Raw genomic sequence first — 26,507 nt, 5'->3', positions numbered from 1 at the left:
AAAAATGGAATACTGTGGCTCTGTGTGGCATCCAATTTTTTTCTCATACCCACAGACTTGAATATGTGAGTCTCACCCGATTTACGAAGGAAAATCATACATGCTGCAATTTTTTTCACATGTAGATTCAGTCAGTAAAAATAATCCTACATCTGCCCCATTGAATTGCATTGGTCCATATATTCGGTCCGATAGCACTCAGATCGAAAATAAGGTTGTGTGCACAAGCCCTTAGTCAAATTGCAGACAGGTGCCATTATTTTAAAGGTCTATGGACGTCCACAAGAGCATTTATTGTAAAACAATGTAATAATTTACCCCAATTTCACTACCAGCCTCGGTTACTCTCCCCTCCTTTGAGGTGCACTCTGTGCGCATCTACCCCCCTCCAACCACAAACTGGCTGTTATTTACCACCCCCAGGGCCATCCACTACCTTTTTTGACCACTTCACCACCTGGCTACTTCATTTCCTTTCCACTGACATCCCCACTTTCACTGGGTGACATCAACATCCCCATTTACACATGCTAAGCTGCTGTCTCTAAGCTTCATTCGGCCTTCCTCAATGGTCCTCTGCAGCCACTCACAAAGACAACCACTCACTGGACCACATCTTCACCCATAACTCTGTTCCCTATCTAACCTGTCTAATGCACATCTCCCTCTGTCTGACCACAACCTACTCACATTCTCTTCCCTTTCCTCTCCTGGTGTAAAATCCCCACTTCACAATCTTGCACCCCCTTGCAGAAATCTCAAACATCTTTATTTACACTCACTTTCTGAGTCCCTTCTCCCTCCTGCAGACATAGGTTGCTTACTCGATGCAGATGCTGCCATCACTTTATACAACACCACAACACCTGAAGCTCTCAAACCGTTCGTCCCCTTATACATACCAAAGCTCTCACAATCAACAGGCAACCCTGGCACACCAGGCTTACTATAAAACTGAGGCGGGCGTCCAGGGTTGCTGAGCGGAAATGGAAAAGATCCCATTCAAATGAGCACTTCATCACATTCAAACAGTCCCTCCCTACTTTTAAGTCCACACTCACTGGAGAAAAACAAACCTACCTCTCCTCTCTCATATCCTTCCTGTCTTTCAACCCTTAACAGCTATTCAACACTTTCAATTCACTCCTCCTTCCCCAGCAACCTCCTCACTCTCCTGTCATCTCAGATGAAGACATAGCCTCATTCTTCAAGCAGAAGATCGATAACATCAGAGAAAGCATTGGCCTACAGTCCCTACTCATAACTACTCAGGCCTCCTCATCTAAAACCAGCTTCTCCATTACAGAAGATCAAATTTTCTCTCTACTCTCAAGATCACATCTCACATCTTTTGCAGTCGACCGAATCTCATCCCACCTCATCACAAACCTCACCAGTCTTCATCCCCACCCTAACCCATCTCTTCAACCTATCACTAACAACAGGTGTTTCCCCCTCATGCTTCAAACATGTCTCAGTCACACCCTTCCACAAAAAGACCTCCCTTGACCCATCTTCTGAGTCTAGCTATCGCATCATACCACTTCTCCCCTATGCCTCAAAACTACTGTAACAACTCGTCCATCTTGAACTGGCCTCCCACCTCTCTTCCTGCTCCCTCATTGACCACCTACAGTCTGGCTTCTGACTGCATCATTCAACTGAAACTGCCCTGACTAAAGTACCCAATGACCAACTAACTGCCAAATCCAAGCCACACTACTGTCCTCCTCCACCTTGACCTGTCATCTGCTTTTGACAAAGTCGACCATTTCCTCTTACTACAGATTCTCTCATCTCTTGGCATCACAGACTTGGCTCTATTTTAGATCTCTTCATATCTAACGGACCGGACATTCAGCATCTACCACTCACACACCACCTCTTCTTCTCTCCCCCTATCTGTTGGTGGCCCCCAAGTTTCAGTTCTAGGACCCTCACTCTTCTCCATATACACCTTTGGCCTGGGACAGCTCACAGAGTCCCATGGCTTTCAGTATTATCTCTATGCTTATGACACACAGATCTACCTCTCTGGACCTGCCATCACCTCCTTGTTAACCAGAATGCCACAATGTCTGTCTGCCATTTCATCTTTCTTCTCTGCTCAATTTCTTAAACTTAACATAAACAAAACAAAATTAATCATCTTTCCCCCACCTCACTCAACCCGACCCCAACACACCTATCCATTAAAGTAAATGGCTGCTCACTCTTATATATTATATTTCTTAATGAAGAATCTGCAAAAACACTAGTTGAATATTCTCATCATCTCCCGCCTCGACTATTTCAACCTCCTGATCTGTGGTCTCCCTTCTAACACTGTCACACACCTCCAATCTATCCTCAACTCTGCTGCCAGACTAATCCACCTGTCTCCCACTATACCTTGGCTTCTCCTATCTGTCAATCCCTTCACTGGCTCCCCATTGCCCAGAGACTCCAGTTCAAAACATTAACCATGGCATACAAAACCATCCACAACCTGTCTCCTCCATACATCTGTGACAGTCTCCCGGTACTTACCTGGAGGCAACCACCGATCCTCACAAGATATCCTACTCTACTCCCCTCTTATCTCCTCTTCCTACAATCACATACAAGATTTCTCCCGCACCCCCCCACCCCCACTCTGTAGCTCTCTACCCCAACATATCAGACTCTTGCCTACCGTGGAAACCTTCAATAGGAACCTGAAGACCTACCTCTTCCAACAAGCCTACAACCTACAGTAACCATCTTCCCACCATACCGCTGCACGACCAGCTCTACCCTCACCTACTGTATCCTCACCCATCCCTTGTAGCCTGTGAGCCATCACGGGCAGGGATCTCTCTCCTCCTGTACCAGTCAGTGACTTGTATAGTTTATGGTTATTGTACTTGTTTTTTATTATGTATACCACTTTTCACATGTAGAGCCATGGAATAAATGGTGGTAAAATAATTAAATTAAATAATGCTACAATACTCTAAAGCTGTTCGCTAAAGTTTCCTTCCTTTGAGAAAAAAAAAAGACTTCATATACTGTGCTCAGTCTGCATCTAATTATCTTGGTCATAGGGCTTGTTGGCATACCCTCCACCAATGGATGTTACCCAGTTGTCCCTTAATTTTTTTTGTAGACTGATAGCATGTCTGAATTTGGTCTTATTTTCAATCTAAACATGGACATTCAAGGTACGGTGTCTGCAAAAAATGGATGGATGCCATCAGTGTTTCACTGATGTGCGTGATTTTTCACAGACTAATGCTGGCAAAAGCTTGGAAACCTCCATCAGTTTTTTCACACATAAGAAAAATGGATGAAAAAGTGGACAAAAAAAGTACCATAAGCAGATGAAAAAAAGAGATCCAGAATGAGAAGAAAAAAACCCACATGAATTTGGTCTTACCCCCAGACTTATAAACATTAATAAACATACAATGGCAACTAATTGATCTCTTCAAGAAACAGAATTTTTTTTTCAGTTACTAAACAGATCTAAACAAGGCAGCTCATGTAGTAAAAAGTCTTCTTACCACTTGCTCAGAATCCAATAGTTCGGTTTTGACTCTTGCTGCCGGCATCCCGTCCAGCATTAACATTCTTTGCTCAACTATATCTGTAGTAAAAGAGAAAAAAAAAAAGAGAATTTGTGAACAACAGAGCTTTTTATGTGTCTGATATTGAAAACATCAATAAAATATAAAAGAAACCGAAAAAGAGAGCCACTCTTTTATAATAAATTAGAAATAAACGGTCATGAGAGTCTTGTAAAGCAGAAGGTTAGGCTTTATTAAAACCAAATTTATGATCTGTGCCCCAAGTATATGCTTATAGTATCAATGGCCACATATATCCTAAAACAAAATGCACTCTTATGACTTATGTTTGGCAGAGTAACCTGTGTATAAACCGCTTACGGGTTGCACAACTGCATGTCTAACCAGTTCTCTTCGCATCCATCAGTTCAACAATTTTGTAAGCATCTCTTACGTAAATGGTTAAGCAGGTAAGATTAAAAAGTCCAGGAAAACTAGGTTTGCTACATTATAATTGTGACAATGTGAAATTATGAAATATGTATCTCTTTACAGTGATTTATTTAAAAAAATCATTGCTGTATTTTTGGAAGAGCAATGTAGGTCACCGAATAGCCTAATAGTCAGGTACTTATACAAACTGGGGAAGAGGGGAGTACGGGATAGAGTCCCCCTCCTCTATTAACTTAAGATGCTGTGGTCACTACTGACAACCACATCAAAGAGGTTAATTATCAGAAACCAACCTAATTCACATGTGTAGAGCCTGACAAAATTATCTATCCAGACACACACACTTTACTATCCTTATTTTATAGCTTCAATAAATTCCAGAGCACTTTACAGGCTCCCTGAGGCTCACAATTCCTTATATCAGTATGACTTTGGTGAGTGGTACCTAGAGGAAACCAACACATGCACAAGGACAACATATGAACTCTCCTAACCACTGATCCACTGTGCTGTCTATGACATTGACGGGATAGTTGTAACACAAAAAAATTATATTCAGATTATAATGCATTTGAATCGATGCAATTTCTTATAGAGGTCAATGTGAGTTAAAAAAGGACCTTTCATTGGACTTTGTAATTAATACTGAGCACCTCTTCAAATAGGAGCTGCTTCACTGATTCTGGAAGGTTTTTTTCTTTTTCGTCTGTGTACCTCTGTTCCAAAGCTATGCAGTCTGGTAATTAAGATACAGAGTATTCCTTCAACCAACTGAAGGTATTCACAGAACTCTGTGGAGGCAATGGCATGACTGTGTTTTGACTAGCTAGTAACAGAGGAGAAAAGCAAATGCCATATAACCCCTAGTTGGTTGAAGGGGAAATTTGGAAAAATTGCACCCTTTATATCAGGAATAGTTATAACTTTGAAATGGAGGGGCACAAGAGAAAAAGAAAATTTGTTTCAGAATCAGTGGATTAGCACCAATTAGAGGAAGCAATCAGTTTAACCCTACAGACTACAAAGTATGTCCTATAAGGAACGAATAAAGGATCTGGGAAAGTTTAGCTTGCAAAAAAGAAGACTGAGAGGAGACTTAATATCTGTCTACAAATATCTGAAGGGATGTCACAGTGTAGAGGGATAATCATTATTCTCATTTGCACATGGAAAGACGAAAAGCAATGGAAGGAAGCTGAAAGGGTGAAGACACAAATTAGATATTACAAAAAAAACATTTTGACAGTGAGGGTGATCAATGAGTGGAACAGCTGCCAGGAGAGGTGGCGAGTTCTCCTTCAATGGAAGTCTTCAAACAGAGGCTGGACAGACATCTGTCTGAGATGGTTTAGTGAGTCCTGAATTGAGAAGGGGGTTGGACACAATGACCCTTGAGGTCCTTCCAACTCTAACATTCTATGATTCTAGGAGAATTTCACAATTTTCAAACTTTGAATTCTTATGCCCTTAAAATCAGATAGTTATGGCACACAAAATAGCTAATACACATTATCAACCTACTGAACAGCCGCACAGCCAGCTCTTCCCTCTCCTAGTGTATCCTCACCCACCCCCTGCAGACTGTGAGCCCTCGCGGGCAGGGTCCTCCCTCCTTATGTACTCGTGTGCCTTGTTATCTGCTCATGTTTAATGTATTTGTCTATATTTGCCCCGTATTCACATGTAAAGCGCCATGGAATAAATGGCGCTATAAAAATGTATAATAATAATAAATAATAATAATAATTATCCACTTATCTACTTTAAATCATCACAAATTTTGAAACAAATTTTTTTTCTAATGAAGTTATAATGGTTAAAAGTTGACCAGCGATTTCTCATTCTTACAACAAAATTTACAAAGCCTTTTTTTTTTTTTTTTTAGGGACCACATCACATTTGAAGTGACTTTGAGAGGTCTATAAGACAGAAAATAAAAAAGGGTACCATTCTAAAAACTGCACCCCTCAAGGTGCTCAAAACCACATTCAAGAAGTTTATTAACCCTTCAGGTGCTGAAGCAATGTGGAAGGAAAAAATGAACATTTAACTATTTCACTAAATTTTACTTTAGACCCAATTTTTTAAGTTTCACAAAACTTACAGGAAAAAATGGACCCCAAAATGTGTTGTGCATATTCTCTTGAGCATACAGCTACCTCATATTTGGGGGAAAACGACTGTTTGGGAGCACGGCAGGGCTCGGAAGGAAATGGGCGCAATTTAAATTTTTGAATGCAAAATTTGCTGAAACCATTAGGCCATGTCACATTTGTAGAGCCCCTGATGTGCTTAAACAGTGGAAACCCCCGATAAGTGACCCCATTTTGGAAACTAGACTCCCCAGAAAAGTTATCTAGATGTGTAGTGAACACTTTGAAGGTGTCTCACAGAACTTTAGAACAGAGTCATGGAAATAAAAAATCTGATTTTTTTCCACAAAAATGATCTTTTAGACCAAACTTTTTTATTTTCACAAAAAAAGCAACAACCAGAGGTAGTTTACTGATATGCGTCAGCGATCAGTGTTCGACGGCTGTAGAAAGCACACACACTGATGTCATTTGCTTCCGAAGCGGACACTACCCCTCCTACATTCAGTAAAAAATATGACGTTTACTACAGTATATTTTACTGTCCCTAATCTAAATTGTTTTAAAACAAATTTAAGCTAAAAAAAATCGGAGGCCAATAACTGATGTGCATCAGTGATCAGTGCTCAATGACTGTAGGACAGACTGTAGGACACACAGATCATTTATTTTTCACGCTGACACTAACTCATTTGTAAAAAAAACTGTAGTAGATGATTACTACAGTATATTTTACTTTCCCTAATGTAAATTTTTTGATTCTCTTTTCACACAAAAAAAGAAACCCCAAGAACCGGAGTGATCAGCTCTCGACGGCTGTAGGAGGCACTGATGATTCAGGGCGGTCACTGCTAGGTCACACAAAGTCTGTGCAATGTCATCATCGATCACACCAATCAGAGCTGGTCGTAATGATGCCGGCGTTGCCAGTCTCCAGCCTATGATCGGGGATCTTTCAGTGAAACTCTGAGAAACACTGTGATTGGCTGTTCAGAATTGAACAATCAATCACAGCGACCATAGTTGTGGTGTGGTATCGCCACTCCTTGGGATGAAGGCGCCATGTTCCCTGCTGTGACAAACAGTATGGACAATCATGCAATCACCGTGCACTTAGTCATCGCATCGGTCGGGAAGGGGTTCAACGAAAAAAAAAAATCCAATGAAAGGTCCTCTTTAAGGACACCTTTCCAGCTTTCCATGGAGAATGCACCAGAGGTGGGTTTGGAATATCTGCTGGGGACAATGGAAACTTACACTGCAAGCCAATACTGCAACGCTAACTCAATGGGGATTTTTCCATTATGCGTAGTAAAGTATGATTTACAATGTTTACTTGAAAAATGTCTGACTAGATGGTGTTACATCAATACTCAAGTTAGAAAAGGATTCTTAAATGTCTGCTTGACTTAGTAACATAAATCATAACTACAACCTCATCCAAGTATAGAAGTAACCGGCATCAATTTGTCATTCAGAATGTACTAATCATGCAGTGGTCCTGCTTTGTTAGGCTGCGTCACCTGTCCAAAAATGCATCAGTTGTCATCAGGCTTCCCCCCACCATATTACTCCCAAGCGCTGGTTTGATGTCAGATCGGAATGTTACATGAAACCTTGTGATCTGGCCACTGGACCGCCACCTGCACGTATCTGGTGCGACAACTGACTTGTCACACAAGAGGGAACCATACTATTGCAAATAATGGCATAAGTTCATCTATCAGTTTAAACGCCAGATGCAATCGGGGATGCAGCACTGGACATATGCTCATGGGGCTGAAGACATATGCATGGCATGTATGCTCCTTTTATGGCTTGCTTCCTGTTGTAGGACTTTTAAATTGATATCCCATTAAAACATTTATCAACTATTCACAGATAAAAAGAATTAATGTTGGGAGTCCAGCTACTGAGACCCCAACTGATCTTGAGAACTAGGGGCCTAAAGTCTCCTGTGTCAATAGAATTAGATAGATAGATAGATAGATAGATAGATAGATAGATAGATAGATAGATAGATAGATAGATAGATAGATAGATGCAGCTCTGGCAAAAATTTAGAGACCATTGCAAAATGTTCAGGTTGTCTGATTTTTCTCTTTATAGGTATATTTTTGAGTAAAATGTAAATAGTTCTTTTTTTGTATAAACTGCTGACAACATCTCCGAATTTCCAAGCAATAAATATGGTATTTGGTATATGGTAAGGAGAAACGGTCAAAATTTAAAAAAAATAACCAGTGCTTTCAGACCTCAAATAATGCAAAGAAAACAAGTTCATACTTATATAGAAACAACAATACTAATGTTTCAACTATCCATCATCCTCTTGATTACATTCCAGAGGTTTTCAATGGGGTTCAGGTCTGGAGATTGGGCTGCCCATGACAGGGTTTTGATGTCGTGGTATCTTAATTTTTGCCAGAGCTGTATATATATTAAATATTTATGGGGGAAATAAGTATTTGATCCCTTGCTGATTTTGTAAGTTTGCCCACTGACAAAGACATGAACAGTCTATAAATTTTAAGGGTAGGTTAATTTTAACATTGAGGACAGAATATCAAAAATAAAATCAAGAAAATCACACTGTATAAATATAAATGTATTTTCATTTTGCAGTGAGAAATACGTATGTGATCCTTCTGGCAAACAAGACTTACTACTCGATGGTAAAAACCCTGTTGGCAAGCACAGCAGTCAGACGTTTTTGTAGTTGATGATGAGGTTTGCTCACATGTCAGGAGGAATTTTGATCCACTCCTTTTTGCAGATCATCTCTAAATCATTAAGATTTTGAGGCTGTTGCTTGCCAACTCGGAGCTTTAACTCCCTACGTAAGTTTTCTATGGGATTAAGGTTTAGAGACTGACTAGGCCACTCCATGACCTTAATGTTCTTCTTTTTGAGCCACTCCTTTGTTGCCTTGGCTGTATGTTTTGGGTCATTGTCTTGCTTGAAAACCCAACCATGACCCATTTTTAATGTCCTGGCGGAGGGAAGGAGGTTGTCACTCAGGATTTTATGGTACATGGCTCCATCCATTCTCCCATTGATGTGGTGAAGTAGTCCTGTGCCCTTAGAGAAACACCCCCAAAACATAATGTTTCCACTTCCATGATTGATAGTGGGGACGGTGTTCTTTAGGTCATAGGCAGAATTTCTGTTCCTCCAAGCACGGTGAGCTGAGTTAATGCCAAATACCTCAATTTTTGTCTCATCTGACCACAGCACCTTCTCCCAATCACTCACAGAATCATCCAGGTGTTTATTGGCAGACTTCAGACGGCCTCCACATGTGCCTTCTTGAGCAGGGGGGACCTTGGGGGCACTGCAGGATTTTAAACCTTTACAGCGTAATGTGTTACCAGTGGTTTTCTTGGTGACTGTGGTCCCAGCTGCTTCGAGATCATTAACAAGTTCCCCCCATTTAGTTTTAGGCTGATCATTTTGTATTTCTTCCATTTTTCTTACTATTGCACCAACAGTTGTCTCCTTCTCTCCCAGCGCCTTACTTATGGTTTTGTAGCCCATTCCAGATTTGTGCAGGTCTATGATCTTGTCCCTGACATCCTTATAAAGCTCTTTGGTATTATCCATGTTGTAGAAGTTAGAGTCTGACTGATTGAGTCTGTAGACAGGAGTCTTTTATGAAGGTGACTATGCAAGACAGCTGTCTTTAACGCAGGTAATGAGTTGATTAGGAGCATGTAACTGGTCTGTGGGAGCCAGAACTCTTAATGGTTGGTAGGGGATCAAATACTTATTTCTCACTGCAAAAGGCTAATAAATTTACATAATTTATACAATGTGATTTTCTGGATTTTATTTTTGATATTCTATCTCTTAATATTAAAATTAACCTACACTTAAAATTATAGACTGTCCATGTCTTTGTCAGTGGGCAAACTTACAAAATCAGCAAGATATCAAATAATTATTTCCTTCACTGTATCAGCAATGCACAAATCAGTAATACATATAGTAGGTGGCCATACAAATCTATGGTCACATACTGCATCACAATGATTTTATGAAATCTAAGGGTATGTTCAAATGACTGTATTTTTGGTTCAAATGGGGCCAGTGAAAAAAAACTAACCTCACACAGATGGCACATTAATCTATGTTGTTTAATTGGATAGCTCAGCTGACAGTTTTTTCACACAATGTCTTTGGGGGGGAAAAACTGCAGCGTGGCCTTAATCTAGACTGTATTTTGGATGAGACTAATCAAGTCTATCAAATCCCATATGGATCATCTGTATTGCATCCTATTTTTACAGATACATTGCAATTATTCATTTCAGCATACGACTCAATACAACATTCAGTTGTGACAAGTGATCAAGTGATGAGCGAGCATGCTCGGTGTTATCAGAGTGCCTTCGGAACGACCGAATAATATGTTCGAGTCCCTGCGGATGCATAACGCACGGCTGTTAGATAGCCGCCACACATGTAGGATTTCCTGTTAGGCAATCCGTGCATATACTGCGGCTGTCTAACAGCCACGAGACATGCTGCCGCATGGTCTCAAGCATATTCGAGTACACCCAAGATACTCGGATAACACCCGAGCACATTCGCTCATCACTAGTTATGACACGCTTTAGCTCGTCCCAAGCTTTTATGAACGGATGGCCTGAAACAGGCCCCACCTAAATATTGTACTAAGTCTTATGCTAAAATTAATAAAACATTATAATATGCAAATTGCCTCTTCTGAGAAAAAGAGGACTTAAACTCTACAGCGCCACCTGTTGGAAGTAGCGATCCTACAAGTCACAATCAACCCTTTAAACGAGTCGTGCAATATGACTTAGGATAAAAGCCAAATCAGTATCTCAATTCGCAGACACGGTGTTTCAGGCTGTTGGCCCTCGTCAGTGCGAAGCATGAGAACTAATTTGGCTACGTGAGAGGCTCTGGACTGGGGTCTAAGGGGTATCGATCCTCCTTATGGAGAGTGACATACCATCTCTGGCTTGTCAAGGTAAGGAGGCTTATTCGCCGTGCAATGCTCCTCTGGGAAATATAATATGCAAATTGCCTCTTCTGAGAAAAAGAGGACTTAAACTCTATAATACCACCTGTTGGAAGTAGCGATCCTACCTTGACAAGCCAGAGATGGTATGTCACTCTCCATAAGGAGAAACGATACCCCTTAGACCCCAGTCCAGAGCCTCTCACCTAGCCAAATTAGTTCTCATGCTTCACACTGATGAGGGCCAACAGCCCGAAACACCGTGTCTGCGAATTGAGATACTGATTTGGCTTTTATCCTAAGTCATATTGCACGACTCGTTAAAGGGTTGATTGTGACTTGTAGGATTGCTACTTCCAACAGGTGGCGCTATAGAGTTTAAGTCCTCTATTTCTCAGAAGAGGCAATTTGCATATTATATTTCCCAGAGGAGCATTGCACGGCGAATAAGCCTCCTTACCTTGACAAGCCAGAGATGGTATGTCACTCTCCATAAGGAGAAATGATAAAACATTATATGGAACCTACTGTACGTGAGTGTTAGGAATTCTTTGAAGTTCATTTCTTGATTCCCTCCATACTCAGAATCAAGGAGTAGACTGGCAATCATCAGTGTTGTAGCACACCTATAGGTCTGATAATGCCATTATCCTGCAGATACAGGGCTAATCTGCATGTCAGACATGAAGGCGCCCGGCTGCAGTGCTCAGAGTGCAGCACCTAAGGGAAAATTTACTTTATTCCTCCTGGGACCAGTCAGCTTTCAGTCATTCAGGTGGTCTACCATGGCTCCAGTGAACACTCTCAGCACAGTGTGTGACGGATGTAAGCCACCCCAGCGCTGACTGACAGCTGGCTGTGCACTGATGCACTGCAGATTCGGCTGTCAATCAGTGCCAGGGCACGCTTATAGCCACTGCTGAGGCCTGACTGACGCCACACTGACAAGCCTGCATGACTCAACTCTGTGTGTTGAGAAAACAATTGAATTTCCTCTTAGGTGATGCTCTTTCAGTACAGCGGCTGGACACCTTCATGACCATATTAATAGGAATCTGTCAGCAGGTTCTTGCTATGTAATCTGAGAGCGCATGATGTAGGAGCGAAGATCCTGATTCCAGAAATGTGTCACTTACTGGGCTGTGTTTCTATTTTTAAAAAATTCAGTGCTTAAACCAGCAGATCATCACTATCGGACTAGCTACCCAGTGCTTGCCAGTTCTACTACATCCCCACCACTAATTAACAGCAATATACATTGTACAGAGAAAGCTGACATTGTTGTGTGGGTGGGGTTATACAGGGCTCAGCATTCAGAGCTCTGCTAAGTCAGCAGCAGAGAAAACTGTGATTCTGTCATAACTGCTGCACACAGCGAACTAAGTGATACATCGCTGGAATCAGTGTTTCAGCTCCTACATTATGCTGCTCTCAGAGTACATAGCAAAAATCTGCTGACAAATTCCATTTAACCTGCATATTAACTCTATATCTGCAGGTTAATGAACCTGACATTTTCCCTTTAATAACACAGTCTTTATTAACATAGGAAACTATTTTATTAATTACCATTATTACCATTATACCATTTATTATTACCATTGATTTATAAAAATGGTTGTCATACAGAGGTAAAAAATATAGACATATAGAAAGCATACAGATTACAATACCGATAAAATAAACATTCATTATTTTCTGGTTGAAAACTTGATTTCATACTCATGAGTGTCCCGTCCTTGTTCCATCATTTCACAGAAGAATTTACTCATCGATGAAGTGGAGAGAGTATAAAGCCTGCGGAGCCACCACAGAGCCGCACATGGGGGGCCAGTGGGTCAGAGAAGTGGTGCTGACTAATATGGATTTTGTGAAACCACAAAGTTGTTATTGCCAGAGGGAATGACATCTTATGACCAAAAAAAGTGCAGATGACAGAATACTGGAATACATTTTTCTCACTGCTTTTATTTAAGTACCACATAAAATGATTATAAGATAAGAGCTAAAAGATCCTACAAGTGCTGATGGAGTGTCCATCCCAATAAGCTGCGCGTATACTGATGGGTAATACTGTCCTATTCATGGCTTCCTAATTGTACGTTTCTTAATGGATAACTTTAAGTTATAGAAGTTTCCTTCTTTAGAAAACCCCCATCAAGTCCTATTCTCCGCATCACCCTCTTTCCACCAGATTTAGTGCAGCACATGAATGCGCAATAAGAGTGAATACCCAGTGAGGAGGCTGTAAGCCGGCAATATAGAGCCAGAGCACTGTATTATCTGCTATTTGTGTGTAATGGGAGGTTGCAGTAATGTGTACCAGTGTACTCAAGTGTACAGCACCAATAACTCACAAGGCAGTGTGCTAGAGAACGGCAATTATAGATCTACTCAAGAGCCATCATGTCTTAGCATGAGCTTAATATCCCTGACAATGTGACCTGCTTCACACACCGTCTCACCTCAATATTCTGGCATCACATCCTCATCTCTGCTTCTTCAATTAAACCATAAATGGGACACTTCATTTTGAGCAAACTTTACAAAGTAATTTCTCAGTTTTTTCAAGGTTTTTATCTTCTTTATCCGCTGACCCTTCTAAATTTATCACAGCAGTCTACAGATTTTAGAGTCAAGTAGGTCATCGGTTATTTCAGGTCTGCTGTGCGTATAGAACCGAGACGTTGCATCTGAATCAGTGCTTTTATTAAGCTTAATACATCAGTACCAAAATGGTATGTAACTCCCTGAGGAATTACCAGGATATCAAGATTTGTGATTTATTCACAACACTGGTGAGAAGAGATGAGCGAATCATATGCAGGACCCTGGTCCACTGGTGATCTCCTACCGCCTAATGTACCTGGAGCCTCTTCTGATTAGTAGGCCAACACAACGTCATTTATTTGTCACACTGCAACAAACACATCGTCCCAGGTCTACATATTAGAAGAGGTACGGGGGAGGGATTCCAGAAGATAGGAGGCATCTGTCTACGGACAACTGACATGGCTGCTGGCCCAGGGTCCCATGATATGAGCAGATTAATCTATACAACACTTCCATAAGAAAATATTCAATATATGCTTAACTTATTGATTGGCAGCCTTCCATGCTCATATGTGGTTGTCAATCACTGGACAGGGCCGCCCACTGGACTCCAAAACATAGAATTAGCAGGGATTTCAATCATGAAGTCAAACTGAATATTTTCCCAGCAGACCATATATTAATCGGCTCAGCTTTTAGTTCTTTTAGGTTTATATTGAAGAAAAAAACGATTTATTTTTTGCTTGGCATGGGTTGAATTCAAAGTGACAAATGTCCAGCATTCTTGGCATCCATTTCCCTCTAAGCATGGCGCTTTCAATGCTTAAAGAAGTTGTCCACTACTATAAAGTTTTTGGTTTTTTTTCAGAAATCTTGATATTATGTGCCACTGAAAAGATCTACTGTGTTCATTTCAGCAATATTACCTGTTATCATGCTTTAGCAGCACATCTTTAGTGCTGGATCCAGCTCTCATGGGGTTAATCGACAACTTCCTTTCTCCTGACTTATTGTGCTCTAATACTACAAGTTCCATGATGCATTGCACTCGCCTGTACCTCTGCACCTGGCACACCCACTCCAAAACACACCCAAACCCCTCCCTACTCTATGTTCAGGCTGATAAGGAGAGGTCACATCTTGGTCACAAGCTGTAAAGCAGCACCAAGAACTGCACAATCATAGTGATCAAGCTTTGAGCTTTTTTTCTTTTCTCATCTATTTCATAGTATATATAGTTTAGTATACATATATGATATACTGTAAAGAGATCTCACTGCGTATATTCATTCAGCTACAGGCACAGTCTGGCCGCAAATTGGACCCTCACTACTTCCGTCCAGTCAGTGCCCCATCCATAATTCCCTCCAGTCAGCACCCACATAGTGTTTTAGGACTGCGTTTCACTGCGGCATAACGCGGTGTAACGCAGTGTGTTAACGCTGTCATTAACCGCTAAGTTCACATTGCGTTAGCAGCAGCCCGTTCAGCACATACGCTAACGGGCTGCTGCTAGCGCAAGTGCCGGCGCAACAGATAGAGCATCTGCTAGCTCCATCTGCGCTAGCAGTGACGGACCCAGAAACGCTGCAGCCCGGGTCTCGGGTCCGTCACTCAAATGACGGCACATCGCTAGCGCACGCCCATTGTAGTCACTGAACGCAGTGTGAACTTACTCTCCGTGTGCCCAATTTTTTTTACTATTGATGCTGCCTATGCAGCATCAATAATAAAAACATATGATGTTAAAAATAATACAAAAACAAATTTACATTATATTGTCACCTTCCGCCGTCCACACCAGCCTTTCCCACTGCTCGCGACACTCCGGTCCAAAGAATGCATTGTGGCAATGCCCGAACATGACTTAGCGTTCTCGCAAGACCGCTACATCATCACGTGTTATGGTCGAAAGGCATTACTGGCAACGGAGCGTCACGACGAGCATTGGTTAAGGGCATGGCCTGGATGCGGGGGACGCTGGAAGGTGAGTATATAACTATTTTTTATTTTATTTTTTTTTTAACAGGGATAAGGTGCCCACATTGCAATATACTACGTGAGCCGTGTTATATACTACGTGGGCTGTGTTATTTACTGCGTGGTCTGTGCTATATACTATGTGGGCTGTGCTATATACTACGTGGCTATGCTATATACTACATACATATTCTAGATTACCCGATGCGCTAGAATCTGTCCAACATCTAGTAAATCTTAATCACGCAGCGTTTCCCAGTTGAAAACAAAATGGCAAAATAATAGGCAGAAACATGTGTCAACGCTGTGATAAAGTGCAGAGTGCTAATAAGGTGATACATATAGTGCTTACTCATGTGGCTATGGTGCCCGCTGAGTCCGTAGCTCCAACGCACTTTTCGCAATATTTGCTTCTTCTGGAGGCTTGTGTACTGCGGCTTCAGTTTGTTGTGTCATCACAAATTATCCATAATTTTGACAGATATTTTATGGCTTTTTGTATTGTTCAATCAGCTGGCAGAAAGGGGTTAAGAAACAATATGTTTATGTAAAATAAAAGCGTGGGCTCCCGCGCAATTTTCTGCGCCAGAGGGGGAAAGCCGACGGCCGGGGGCCAATATTTTTAGCCTGGGAAAGGGTTAATACCCATGGCCCCTTCCAGGCTATGAATATCAGCCCGCAGCTATCTGCATAGCCTTTACTGGCTATTAAAATAGGAGGACCCCCCCAAAAAATGACATTGGGTCCCCCTATATTTCATAGCCAGAAAGGCTACGCAGACAGCTGTGGGCTGATATTCATAGCCTAGAGAGGGGCCATGGATATTGGCCCCCACCCCGGCTACAAATACCAGTCCGCAGCCGACCCAGAAATGGCGCATCTGTAAGATGCGCCAATTCTGGCACTTAGCCCCTCTCTTCCCACCCCCGAGTAGCGGTGAGATATGGGGTAATAAGGGGTTAATGTCACCTTGCTATTGTAAGGTGACATTAAGCCATGTTAGTAACGGAGAGGCGTCAATGAGACGCCTATCCATTATTAATCCTAGTGTAGTGAAGGAGTTAAAAAAAAAAAAGACACAGCCAGAACAAAATAATTTAATATTGTTCATTTAACCATACATACCATACTTCAGCATCTGCAAAAAACGTAAAATAATAAACCGTATACTCCCTGTCCGCCGTAGTCCAATTAATAATGAGGGTCCACGACAATCTCCCCTATAGAACAGTGACATCGGGTGATGTCACTGCTCTATAGGACCCTCAGTGACACACTGACAGGAGACAATAGCTCCTGCAGTGCATCACTGAGAGGTTACTCTAGTTCACTTGTCTCACTTTATGGCATTTGCTGCGTGGGAAAATGTCTCACCCAGCAATGCCAAAAGTGAGACTAAGGACTATTTTCTCACAGGGGCGTAGGAATACATTGTGAGGAATACATTGTGAAAGGACACCTTCCATCATTGTGTTCCTGGGGCCCCTGGAGAGCCGTCGCATCAGCTGATGTTCCTGCTCTTCACGGGAAATTGGCGAGGGTCACTCGTTTTAATTGGATTTCTGTGGATCAGGGAGTATGGTGTTTGTTTATTATTTTAATATTTTTTTTACAGGTGAAACTGGCTTTGGGGAACAAAGTGACAAGTGATGGTGAATATGTAATCTATGTTTTATGTACTGTATGTCTGTATGTATGTAATGTATGTATGTACTGTATGTGGCATGTTGCTTGTCGTATGTTGCATGTCGTATGTCCCATGCCGTCGCATGTCGTCACATGTCGCATGTTGCCGCATGTTGCATGCTGCCTGTGGTCGCATGTTGTCACATGTTGCATGTCGCATGTTGCATGTCATCACATGTTGCATGTCGCATGCCGTCGCATGTCGTCACATGTCGCATGTCATCGCATGTTGCATGCCGTCGCATGTCGTATGTTGTCACATGTTGCATGTCGTCGCATGTTGCCACATGTCGTCGCATGTTGCATGTCGTCACATGTCGCCGCATGTTGCATGTCACATGCCGCATGTTGTGACATGTCGCATGCCATTGCATGTTGACGCATGTTGCATGTCGTCACATGTTGCATGTCATCGCATGTTGCATGTCGCATGCTGTCGCATGTTGCATGTCGTATGTTGTCACATGTTGCATGTCGTCGCATGTTGCCACATGTTGTCGCATGTTGCATGTCGTCACATGTCGCATGTCGTCGCATGTTGCATGTCACATGCCGCATGTTGTGACATGTCGCATGCCATTGCATGTTGTCGCATGTCGTCGCATGTGGTAACGTGTCGCATGTTGTCACATGTTGCGTGTTACTTGTTGCATGTTACATGGTGTATGTTGTATGTACTGTATATGTGTTTTTTTCACATTCAACACATTAGACGGATGATGGGACTACTACTGTCCCATCATTGACTAATGTGTCACTCACTGTCACTGTAGCAGGCATAGTCCGATGGGACTTGTAGTCCCATTGGACGATGCCAACACAGACACACAGCAATGACGCCCGCCCGCCGCAGACTCCAGCACAGCCAGCGGACCCATGCACAGCCCGGCGCAGCCACATGGCACATCCCGGCGCAGGCACCGGAACATGCCAGCACCACGGCGCATGGAACCGGAACATGCCGGCACCAAGTCACATCCCGGCGCAGGCACCGGAACATGCCGGCACCATGGCACATCCCAGCGCCGGCACCACGGCAAATCCCGCAGACTCCCCGGCGCCTGCCCATCCCAGAACACAGCTTTCACATCCCTGCCTACTACCTAGCCCCGCCTGCCCTAAGCACAGCCCCGCCCACCCCAAGCACAGCCCCGCCCACCCCAAGCACAGCCCCACCCGCCTTCAGCACAGCCCCGCCCACAGCCCAGTCACTCTTAATGAGTGACCGCTGACTGTGAAGCTGAGTCACACCTGCTCATGACGTCACGTCAATTTCCAGAGTCTGGAAATTGACGTGACGTCGGCGGAAATTAGCGGCGGCTGCAACCTGGGGGTCACGTGACCTGGACTCAGCCACCGCCATAGCGCCGCTCACAGGCGAAAACGTTAATGGAAGGTATTTACAAAATTCATTAGGGGCCCCGGGGGGATACATTGGGGGGTTAATTGAAAGTAGTGGACAACCCCTTTAAGGTAAGGATTTACTAGAGATCCTAATACCTTTGGATGGTTGGCTTATTACACTGTGCTAAGAATGTCAGGCTACAAACAAAGGGAGAGTGATATCCTCCCATAATATCCCAGGCATATCAGGTTGTGTAGGTCATGCCAACATTGCATGGAAACCTGGAATTCAAAGCTTTGAGTTAAAATGGTACCAATGTCAAGCTGCCAGAAAATTACTTATTAGTCCCGAAATTCTCAGTCAGAGGTCTGATGCACAAAATGTGAAGCCATAGAGGACACAGTAAGGGGAGTCTCTCAGGACAGACTTGCAGAATTTTCTTCATGCCCTGAAGCTTTACAGTTGGTGGAGCAGATGTTTAGCAGTGGGAGCATTTGACCTCGAAGCAGGACCTGAACTCCAAAGTATTCTATGTTGTGCCTTGGCCTGTCCCTTTCTGTTCATTCCCCAGAACGTTTAACCTCTGCTGGTCCAACATCGCCAATGCATTATAGAACTATAGTAGGTAAAAATAAAATAAAAATGGTGCCTTACGTCTAAATAACATGAGTTTTTCTAGACACAAAAGGGTTTTTAGAAACAGCACAATCTTTATCTACATGCTGCATCTCCATGGGTCAAATTCAGTCCCTTCCAAGTAAAGAGACTGCCAGCATAGAATGACCGTTCAAGCCAAGTACAGGCACTCCGTGCACTCTAGGTATGGCCAAAAATTTCGCTGCACCTTCCCACCTAATTGTTTTCCATCTATCTCCTCCCTTCTCTGGCTCTATAAAGTCAGAGCTGTCAAAGAAGAGAGGAGGATGAGAAGGAAGAAAACAAATAGGTGGGAAGGTGTAATTAGATGTTGATTCACACCAAGATGCACCGAACACCTGAACAGACATCATAACCTAATGAAACTTCACCTTCAGGAATATGACTAGTATAATGTAAAGTTTATGAAAGACATGAGCCATCCTCTGATGTAAAATTATCACTGGTAATGCTTCTCTTCACCTTTACGGTTCTGCTAGCCACCTGCCAGCCCTACACCCTATGGATTTCCGGTATACCTGTTGACACTACAGACATAAGTGATTGAATGACAGCTCTTGAAAGACAACCCACGGGGGTCTGTCAAACAAAATGGAAAATATATTTACTATTAAAAACATGATATTGTATATAATATTCCTAAATTTACAACAACTTTAACTTAGGAAGTAGGTTTTAATTACATTTTGTCCTATATGTATCTCCTATGGTTTTGTCCATATCTCATACAGTTTCCATCTCATACACTCACTAACAAACATTAGCTTCTTCTCCTATGATGTCACTAGAGTAAAAGCAAGAATGGTTCACATGGTGGACGGCAAAAAAGGGGAATCTAATCTGTGTCATGTTACTCGCTGTTGCCGGTTACTAGGTGCTTCAGTTTACAGCATCCCTTTCACTCTGCCAGGTAACGGTGATCCGGCCATTTGCTCTGTGCAAGAAGAATGGACTTTTTATCCAGCACAGTATTGTTTTCATGTCTCTGGTAATGTAGTTATCTGCAATCAAGCGGAGAAATACAAACATCATTTCTGTTCCAGGCCTCAAAAATAAAGTGTCACCCAGATTATTCCACAAAGACCAAGACTGTATAATTCTGAAAGGGCTCACAATTTTCACATTAGGCCGGGGTCACACTTGCGAGTAAAGGTACCTTCACACATAACGATATTGTTGACGATATCGTTGCTATTTGTGACGTAGCAACGATATCGTTAATGAAATCGTTCTGTGTGACAGCGACCAACGATCAGGCCCCTGCTGGGAGATCGTTGGTCGCTGAAGAAAGTCCAGAACTTTATTTCGTCGCTGGATCTCCTGCTGACATCGCTGGATCGGCGTGTGTGACACCGATCCAGCGATGTCTTCACTGGTAACCAGGGTAAACATCGGGTAACTAAGCGCAGGGCCGCGCTTAGTAACCCGATGTTTACCCTGGTTACCATGCTAAAAGTAAAAAAAAAACAAACAGTACATACTTACCTACAGCCGTCTGTCCTCCAGCGCTGTGCTCTGCTCTCCTCCTGCACTGACTGTGAGCCGGAAAGCAGAGCGGTGACGTCACCGCTCTGCTTTCCGGCTCCCAGACAGTACAGGAGGAGAGCAGAGAAGCAGAGCGCAGCGCTGGAGGACAGACAGCTGTAGGTAAGTATGTAGTGTTTGTTTTTTTTTACTTTTAGCATGGTAACCAGGGTAAACATCGGGTTACTAAGCGCGGCCCTGCGCTTAGTTACCCGATGTTTACCCTGGTTACCGGCATCGTTGGTCGCTGGAGAGCGGTCTGTGTGACAGCTCTCCAGCGACCAAACAGCGACGCTGCAGCGATCCAAATCGTTGTCGGTATCGCTGCAGCGTCGCTTAATGTGAAGGGGCCTTAACTCGTGCAAGTCTCTCCTCTCAGTACCCGACTCTGCAGCTGGCACTCGGGCCTGGAGTGTGCGGCTGCACGTAAAACAGAGAAGTAGCAGAGATAATAAAACTATATTAACCCCTTCATGACCCCAGCTTTTTTCGGTTTTGCGTTTTCGTTTTTTGCTCCCCTCCTTCCCATAGCCATCATTTTTTTACTTTTCCATCAATATGGCCACGTGAGGGCTTATTTTTTGCGGGACAATTTGTACTTTTGAACATCATTGGTTTTAGCCTGTCGTGTACCAGAAAATGGGAAAAAAATTCCAAGTTCTGTGAAATTGCAAAGAAAGTGCAATCCCATGCTTGTTTTTTGTTTGGCTTTTTTGCTAGGTTCACTAAATGCTAAACCTTACCTGCCGTTATGATTCTCCAGGTCATTATGAGTTCATAGATAACAAACATGTCTAGGTTATTTTTTTATTTAAGTGGTGAAAAAATAATCCAAACTTTGCTAAAAGAAAAAAAAATTGCGCGATCTTCCGATACCCGTAGCGTCTCCACTTTTCGTGATCTCGAGTCGGGTGAGGGCTTATTTTTGGGAGCCGAGCTAACGTTTTTAATGATACCATTTTGGTGCAGATACGTTCTTTTGATCGGCCGTTATTGCATTTTAATGCAATGTCGTGGCGACAAAAAAAATCCATAATTCTGGCGTTTCAATTTTTTTTCTCGCTACGCCGTTTAGCAATCAGGTTAATCCTTTTTTTTATTGATCGGGCGATTCTAAATGCGGTGATACCAAATATGTGTAGGTTATTTTTTAATCGTTTTATTTTGAATGGGGCGAAAGGTGGGTGATTTAAACTTTTATTTTTTCATATTTTTTTAAAACATTTTTTTTTACTTTTGCCATGCTTCAATAGCCTCCATGGGAGGCTAGAAGCTGGCATAGCCTTATTGGCTCTGCTACATAGCAGCGATCATCAGATCGCTCCCATGTAACTTAATTACAGGCTTGCTATGAGCACGACCACAGGGTGGCGCTCACAGCTAACCGGCATCAGTAACCATAGAGGTCTCAATGGCCGGAAGCGCTAGTTAAATGCTGCTGTCACATAGTTACATAGTTATTAAGGTTGAAGGAAGACTATATGTCCATCTAGTTCAACCCATAGCCTAACCTAACATGTCAGTATTTGACAGCGGCATTTAACTAATAGGCACGGGTGAATCGCGATTCTACCCGCCGCTATTGCGGGCACATGTCAGCTGTTCAAAACAGCTGACATGTCCCGGCTTTGATTCGGGCTCACGTCGGAGCCTGCATCAAAGCGGGGGTTCTGACCTCGGACGTGCTATCCCGAGGTCAGAAAGGGGTTAAAAAAGTGGTAGTTGGGAAGAGTTAGAACTGATAAAAGGTGGTTATATAATAGTGGGAAACCCCTTTAAATGTTGCCATTTACCAGCTGTAGTTTAGAGGACAGCTCATAGACGCATGCAGGGCTGGAGTGTGCAACATTGTACAGCAAGAAGGCTGCATTTAAATATATCCAGATAAATGTACTATACGGATTGTGATAAAGATTTCTTGTGAAACAGAGCACCATATTGTGGGCATGCAAATGAAAGTTTATTGAAGAGAATCTGTCAGCAGGTTTTTGCTATGTAATCTGAGAGACCCTGATTTCAGTGATGCTTCATTTACTGAGCTATGTTTTTCTTTTTCAATACAATCAGTGTTTTATCAGCAGGAGAATATAGGAGGACTAGATGTCTCGTGCCTTCTGGTCAAATCACGCCCACACCACTTAATAGCAGCTCTTTGCCACTATACACAGAAAGCTGACAATCCGGGGAAGGGGTTATACACAAATGTCTTCATAAATGATGCAGTTATAATTCTGTCTCAAAGAACATCCAAGAAAAGTGCAGCACGGTGGCGCAGTGGTTAGCACTACAGCCTTGCAGCGCTGGGGTCCTGGGTTCTAATCCCACCCAGGACAACATCTGCAAAGAGTTTGTATGTTCTCTCCGTGTTTGCGTGGGTTTCCTCCGGGCACTCCGGTTTCCTCCCACATTCCAAAGACATACTGATAGGAATTCTAGATTGTGAGCCCAATCGGGGACAGTGATGATAATGTGTGCAAACTGTAAAGCGCTGCGGAATATGTTAGCGCTATATAAAAATAAAGATTATTATTATTATTATTATTGTAAGTGACCAAGAACAAAAGAAATGCTCCAGATCTGAAATATATCTGTAAACATTATCAGTTTTACACTTACAAGTGGGGTTCTGTATCATGGACAGCATTTTCAGCAAGAAAACAGGGCTCCTAGGAGTTTCTATGAGCCCATAACTATGTGTACATGTAACCGCACTCTTAGCATTTCTTCTCAACCATTGGGTCATGTTCACACAATGCATTCCCAATCTTTTTTGTTTTTCCACAATTTTTCAAAAACCTCATCATCATGAACGCATGTGTGAATAATGCCTTACAGAGTAAATTACAGTACTCTGGACTAGTTGTAGATGAACAACATGTAGGATTCCGGCCCCGAATCATTTGTAGATAAAGTGTGTTTTTAAAGTGCAAAACATTGTGGTTAAACTTTTATCAGTCATTGGACCTTCCGCAGACCAATGTCAGGTAGAAGAAAGGGTAGGGAGAAGTTGGGGTGGTGCGCAGATGACTAATGTAGTCGCAGGAGAGGAACTGCCCTCCTGGCACCTCTTTTCCTGTTCCTGATGCTCTAGTGCCACCATACTTTTACCGAAGCCCCGAAATGAAGCTTGAGAAGCTCTTATGTAGCACTTGCTGTCATCATTTACTCTGCCTAACTTTCTAGAAATGTATTTTTCTTTTTACAGTATAAAATCTGGAAAACTAGAGCGCCACCATTCGGTGGTGTGGTAGCAGGTTTGCCAAAAACCATAGCGGATGGGAATAATGCGGGTTTTTCACATGTGATTTAAGAAAAACAGTGAAGTTTTACTGCAATATCACAGGCACCAGGCAATAAAATCTCCCCATGGCTGACTAGTTTGCAGACAAAGAAGGATGAGCAGAGGCTGCTATGTGTCCCAGAGGAGGCCAAGGCGAGATATCACACAGATTACCCTACCTGGCAAGAAAGAATAAAGAGATAAGCACAGACAAAGAACTGTCCAGAAAAGGCAGGCTTAATGAACTGCTGGAATGTGATTACAGGTTAATGTGCCTTTTAGTATTGTAGCTATTTACTAGGCATAAAGCTTAACTGTTCCTTTACTGACATCTACTACAATCAGCACAGACAAGAAACGTCATGGTTCTTCAAGTAGAAAAGCACATTAATTCTGGGTTTTTTTTCTATTTACTTGTCATGTTCTTTTTGATGCTGACTTTTTAGCCATGGATTAGGCTTTGTTTGCATCCACCATTGGCGATTCTGGTGTATTTGACAGGAAAAACATGTTTTCTATAAAAAATGGACATCATTCTCCAACTGGGTGGATCTCATTATAAGTCAATAGGATCATCGAGCATCGGTGGGATCCATCAGACACAGGAAGAAATTATGGCTCCCAACATGAAACCACAAAATAGCACCTTCAGGGGAAGACAATGCTCATTAGAGTTTTTTTTAAATTTGCAATTATGATGGTGATTACAAAAAAGTATATAATGAAACATGCATTTCCAAGCGTATTGATCCATGTCCGGCATTTACTACTTGAGTAGATTAAAGATAGGTAGGTCTCTGACAACTGTGATGTCTCCAGAATACCTCCAGAGTTCACCCAAGTTTTCCTGAAATCAAGCATATGTAATCCATCCTGTTAGCCCTTATAGCCCACAGGGGTGGAGCCTGTTGTGAATTTTGTGGCAGAGCTGCCTCCTGTGGTCACAAGTGGTACTTCGGCTGATTCTGTCTGTGAGCTTTCGTTGGTGGAGGAGAGTGGTACTGCGGCTTCTGAGTTTCCTTCCTCAGGTGATGTGGTGAAGTCGTTAGGTGCTGCTCTATTTAACTCCACCTGGTGCTCTGATCCTGGCCTCCAGTCAATGTTCTAGTATTGGACTAGCTTCCTCCTGGATCGTTCCTGTGGCCTGCTGCTCTGCATAGCTAAGTTGCTCTTGTGTTATTTTTGTTTGCTGTTTTTTCTGTCCAGCTTGTTATTTTGGTTTTTCTTGCTTGCTGGAAGCTCTGGGACGCAGAGGGTGTACCTCCGTGCCGTTAGTCGGTGCGGAGGGTCTTTTTGCCCCCTTTGCGTGGTTGTTTGTAGGGTTTTGTGTTGACCGCAAAGTTACCTTTCCTATCCTCGCTCTGTTCAGAAAGTCGGGCCTCACTTTGCTAAATCTATTTCATCTCTACGTTTGTCTTTTCATCTTAACTCACAGTCATTATATGTGGGGGGCTGCCTTTTCCTTTGGGGGATTTCTCTGAGGCAAGGTAGGCTTATTTTCTATCTTCAGGCTAGCTAGTTTCTCAGGCTGTGCCGAGTTGCATAGGGAGCGTTAGGCGCAATCCACGGCTGCCTCTAGTGTGGTTGGAGAGGATTAGGGATTGCGGTCAGCAAAGTTCCCACGTCTCAGAGCTCGTTCTATGTTTTTTGGGTTATTGTCAGGTCACTGTATGTGCTCTGACTTCTATGTCCATTGTGGTACTGAATTACCTAATCATAACAGTACTGGAGGCCCAAAGTACTAATGATTCCCAATAGAGGGAAAAAAGAAGTTCTGAGACCATTTTTTTTTCTTTGCACTGTGTTTTGCCTTTTATTTCCCCTAGACATTTGGGTGGTTCAGGACACAGGTGTGGACATGGACATTCAGGGTCTGTGCTCTTCAATGGATAATCTCGTTATAAATGTACAAAAGATTCAAGATTTGGTGGTTCAGAATCCTATGTTAGAACCAAGAATTCCTATTCCTGATATGTTTTATGGTGATAGAGCCAAGTTTGTGAATTTCAAAAATAATTGCAAACTGTTTCTGGCCTTGAAACCTCGCTCCTCTGGTGACCCAGTTCAACAAGTTAGAATTATTATTTCTTTTTTGCGTGGCGACCCTCAAGACTGGGCATTTTCCCTTGCGCCAGGAGATCCTGCATTAAGTAATATTGATGCGTTTTTCCTGGCGCTCGGATTGCTGTACGATGAACCTAATTCGGTGGATCAGGCAGAGAAAAATTTGCTGGCTCTGTGTCAGGGTCAGGATGAGATTGATATTTACTGTCAGAAATTTAGAAGGTGGTCCGTGCTCACTCAATGGAATGAAGGTGCGCTCGCAGCTATTTTCAGAAAGGGTCTCTCTGAAGCCCTTAAGGATGTCATGGTGGGATTTCCTATGCCTGCTGGTCTAAATGAGTCTATGTCTTTGGCC

General features: G+C 42.6%; 1 protein-coding gene across 2 annotated transcripts in view; it reads right to left on the bottom strand.

The window, feature by feature from the left end:
• Positions 1 to 26,507, bottom strand: part of KLF12 (KLF transcription factor 12) — a 354,667-nt gene that overhangs the window by 153,606 nt on the left and 174,554 nt on the right. For both annotated transcript variants that reach the window (XM_069758133.1, XM_069758132.1), the window contains exon 2: positions 3,525 to 3,607. In XM_069758133.1, coding sequence (XP_069614234.1) covers positions 3,525 to 3,590 — 66 coding nt within the window. In that variant the 5' untranslated portion in view covers positions 3,591 to 3,607. The remainder of the gene's footprint in view (positions 1 to 3,524; positions 3,608 to 26,507) is intronic.

Source organism: Ranitomeya imitator, chromosome 3, assembly GCF_032444005.1.
Source record: "Ranitomeya imitator isolate aRanImi1 chromosome 3, aRanImi1.pri, whole genome shotgun sequence".
Taxonomy (NCBI): domain Eukaryota; kingdom Metazoa; phylum Chordata; class Amphibia; order Anura; family Dendrobatidae; genus Ranitomeya; species Ranitomeya imitator.
Note: the sequence above shows the minus strand (reverse complement) of the source record. Positions and strands in the feature narration are given on the sequence as shown.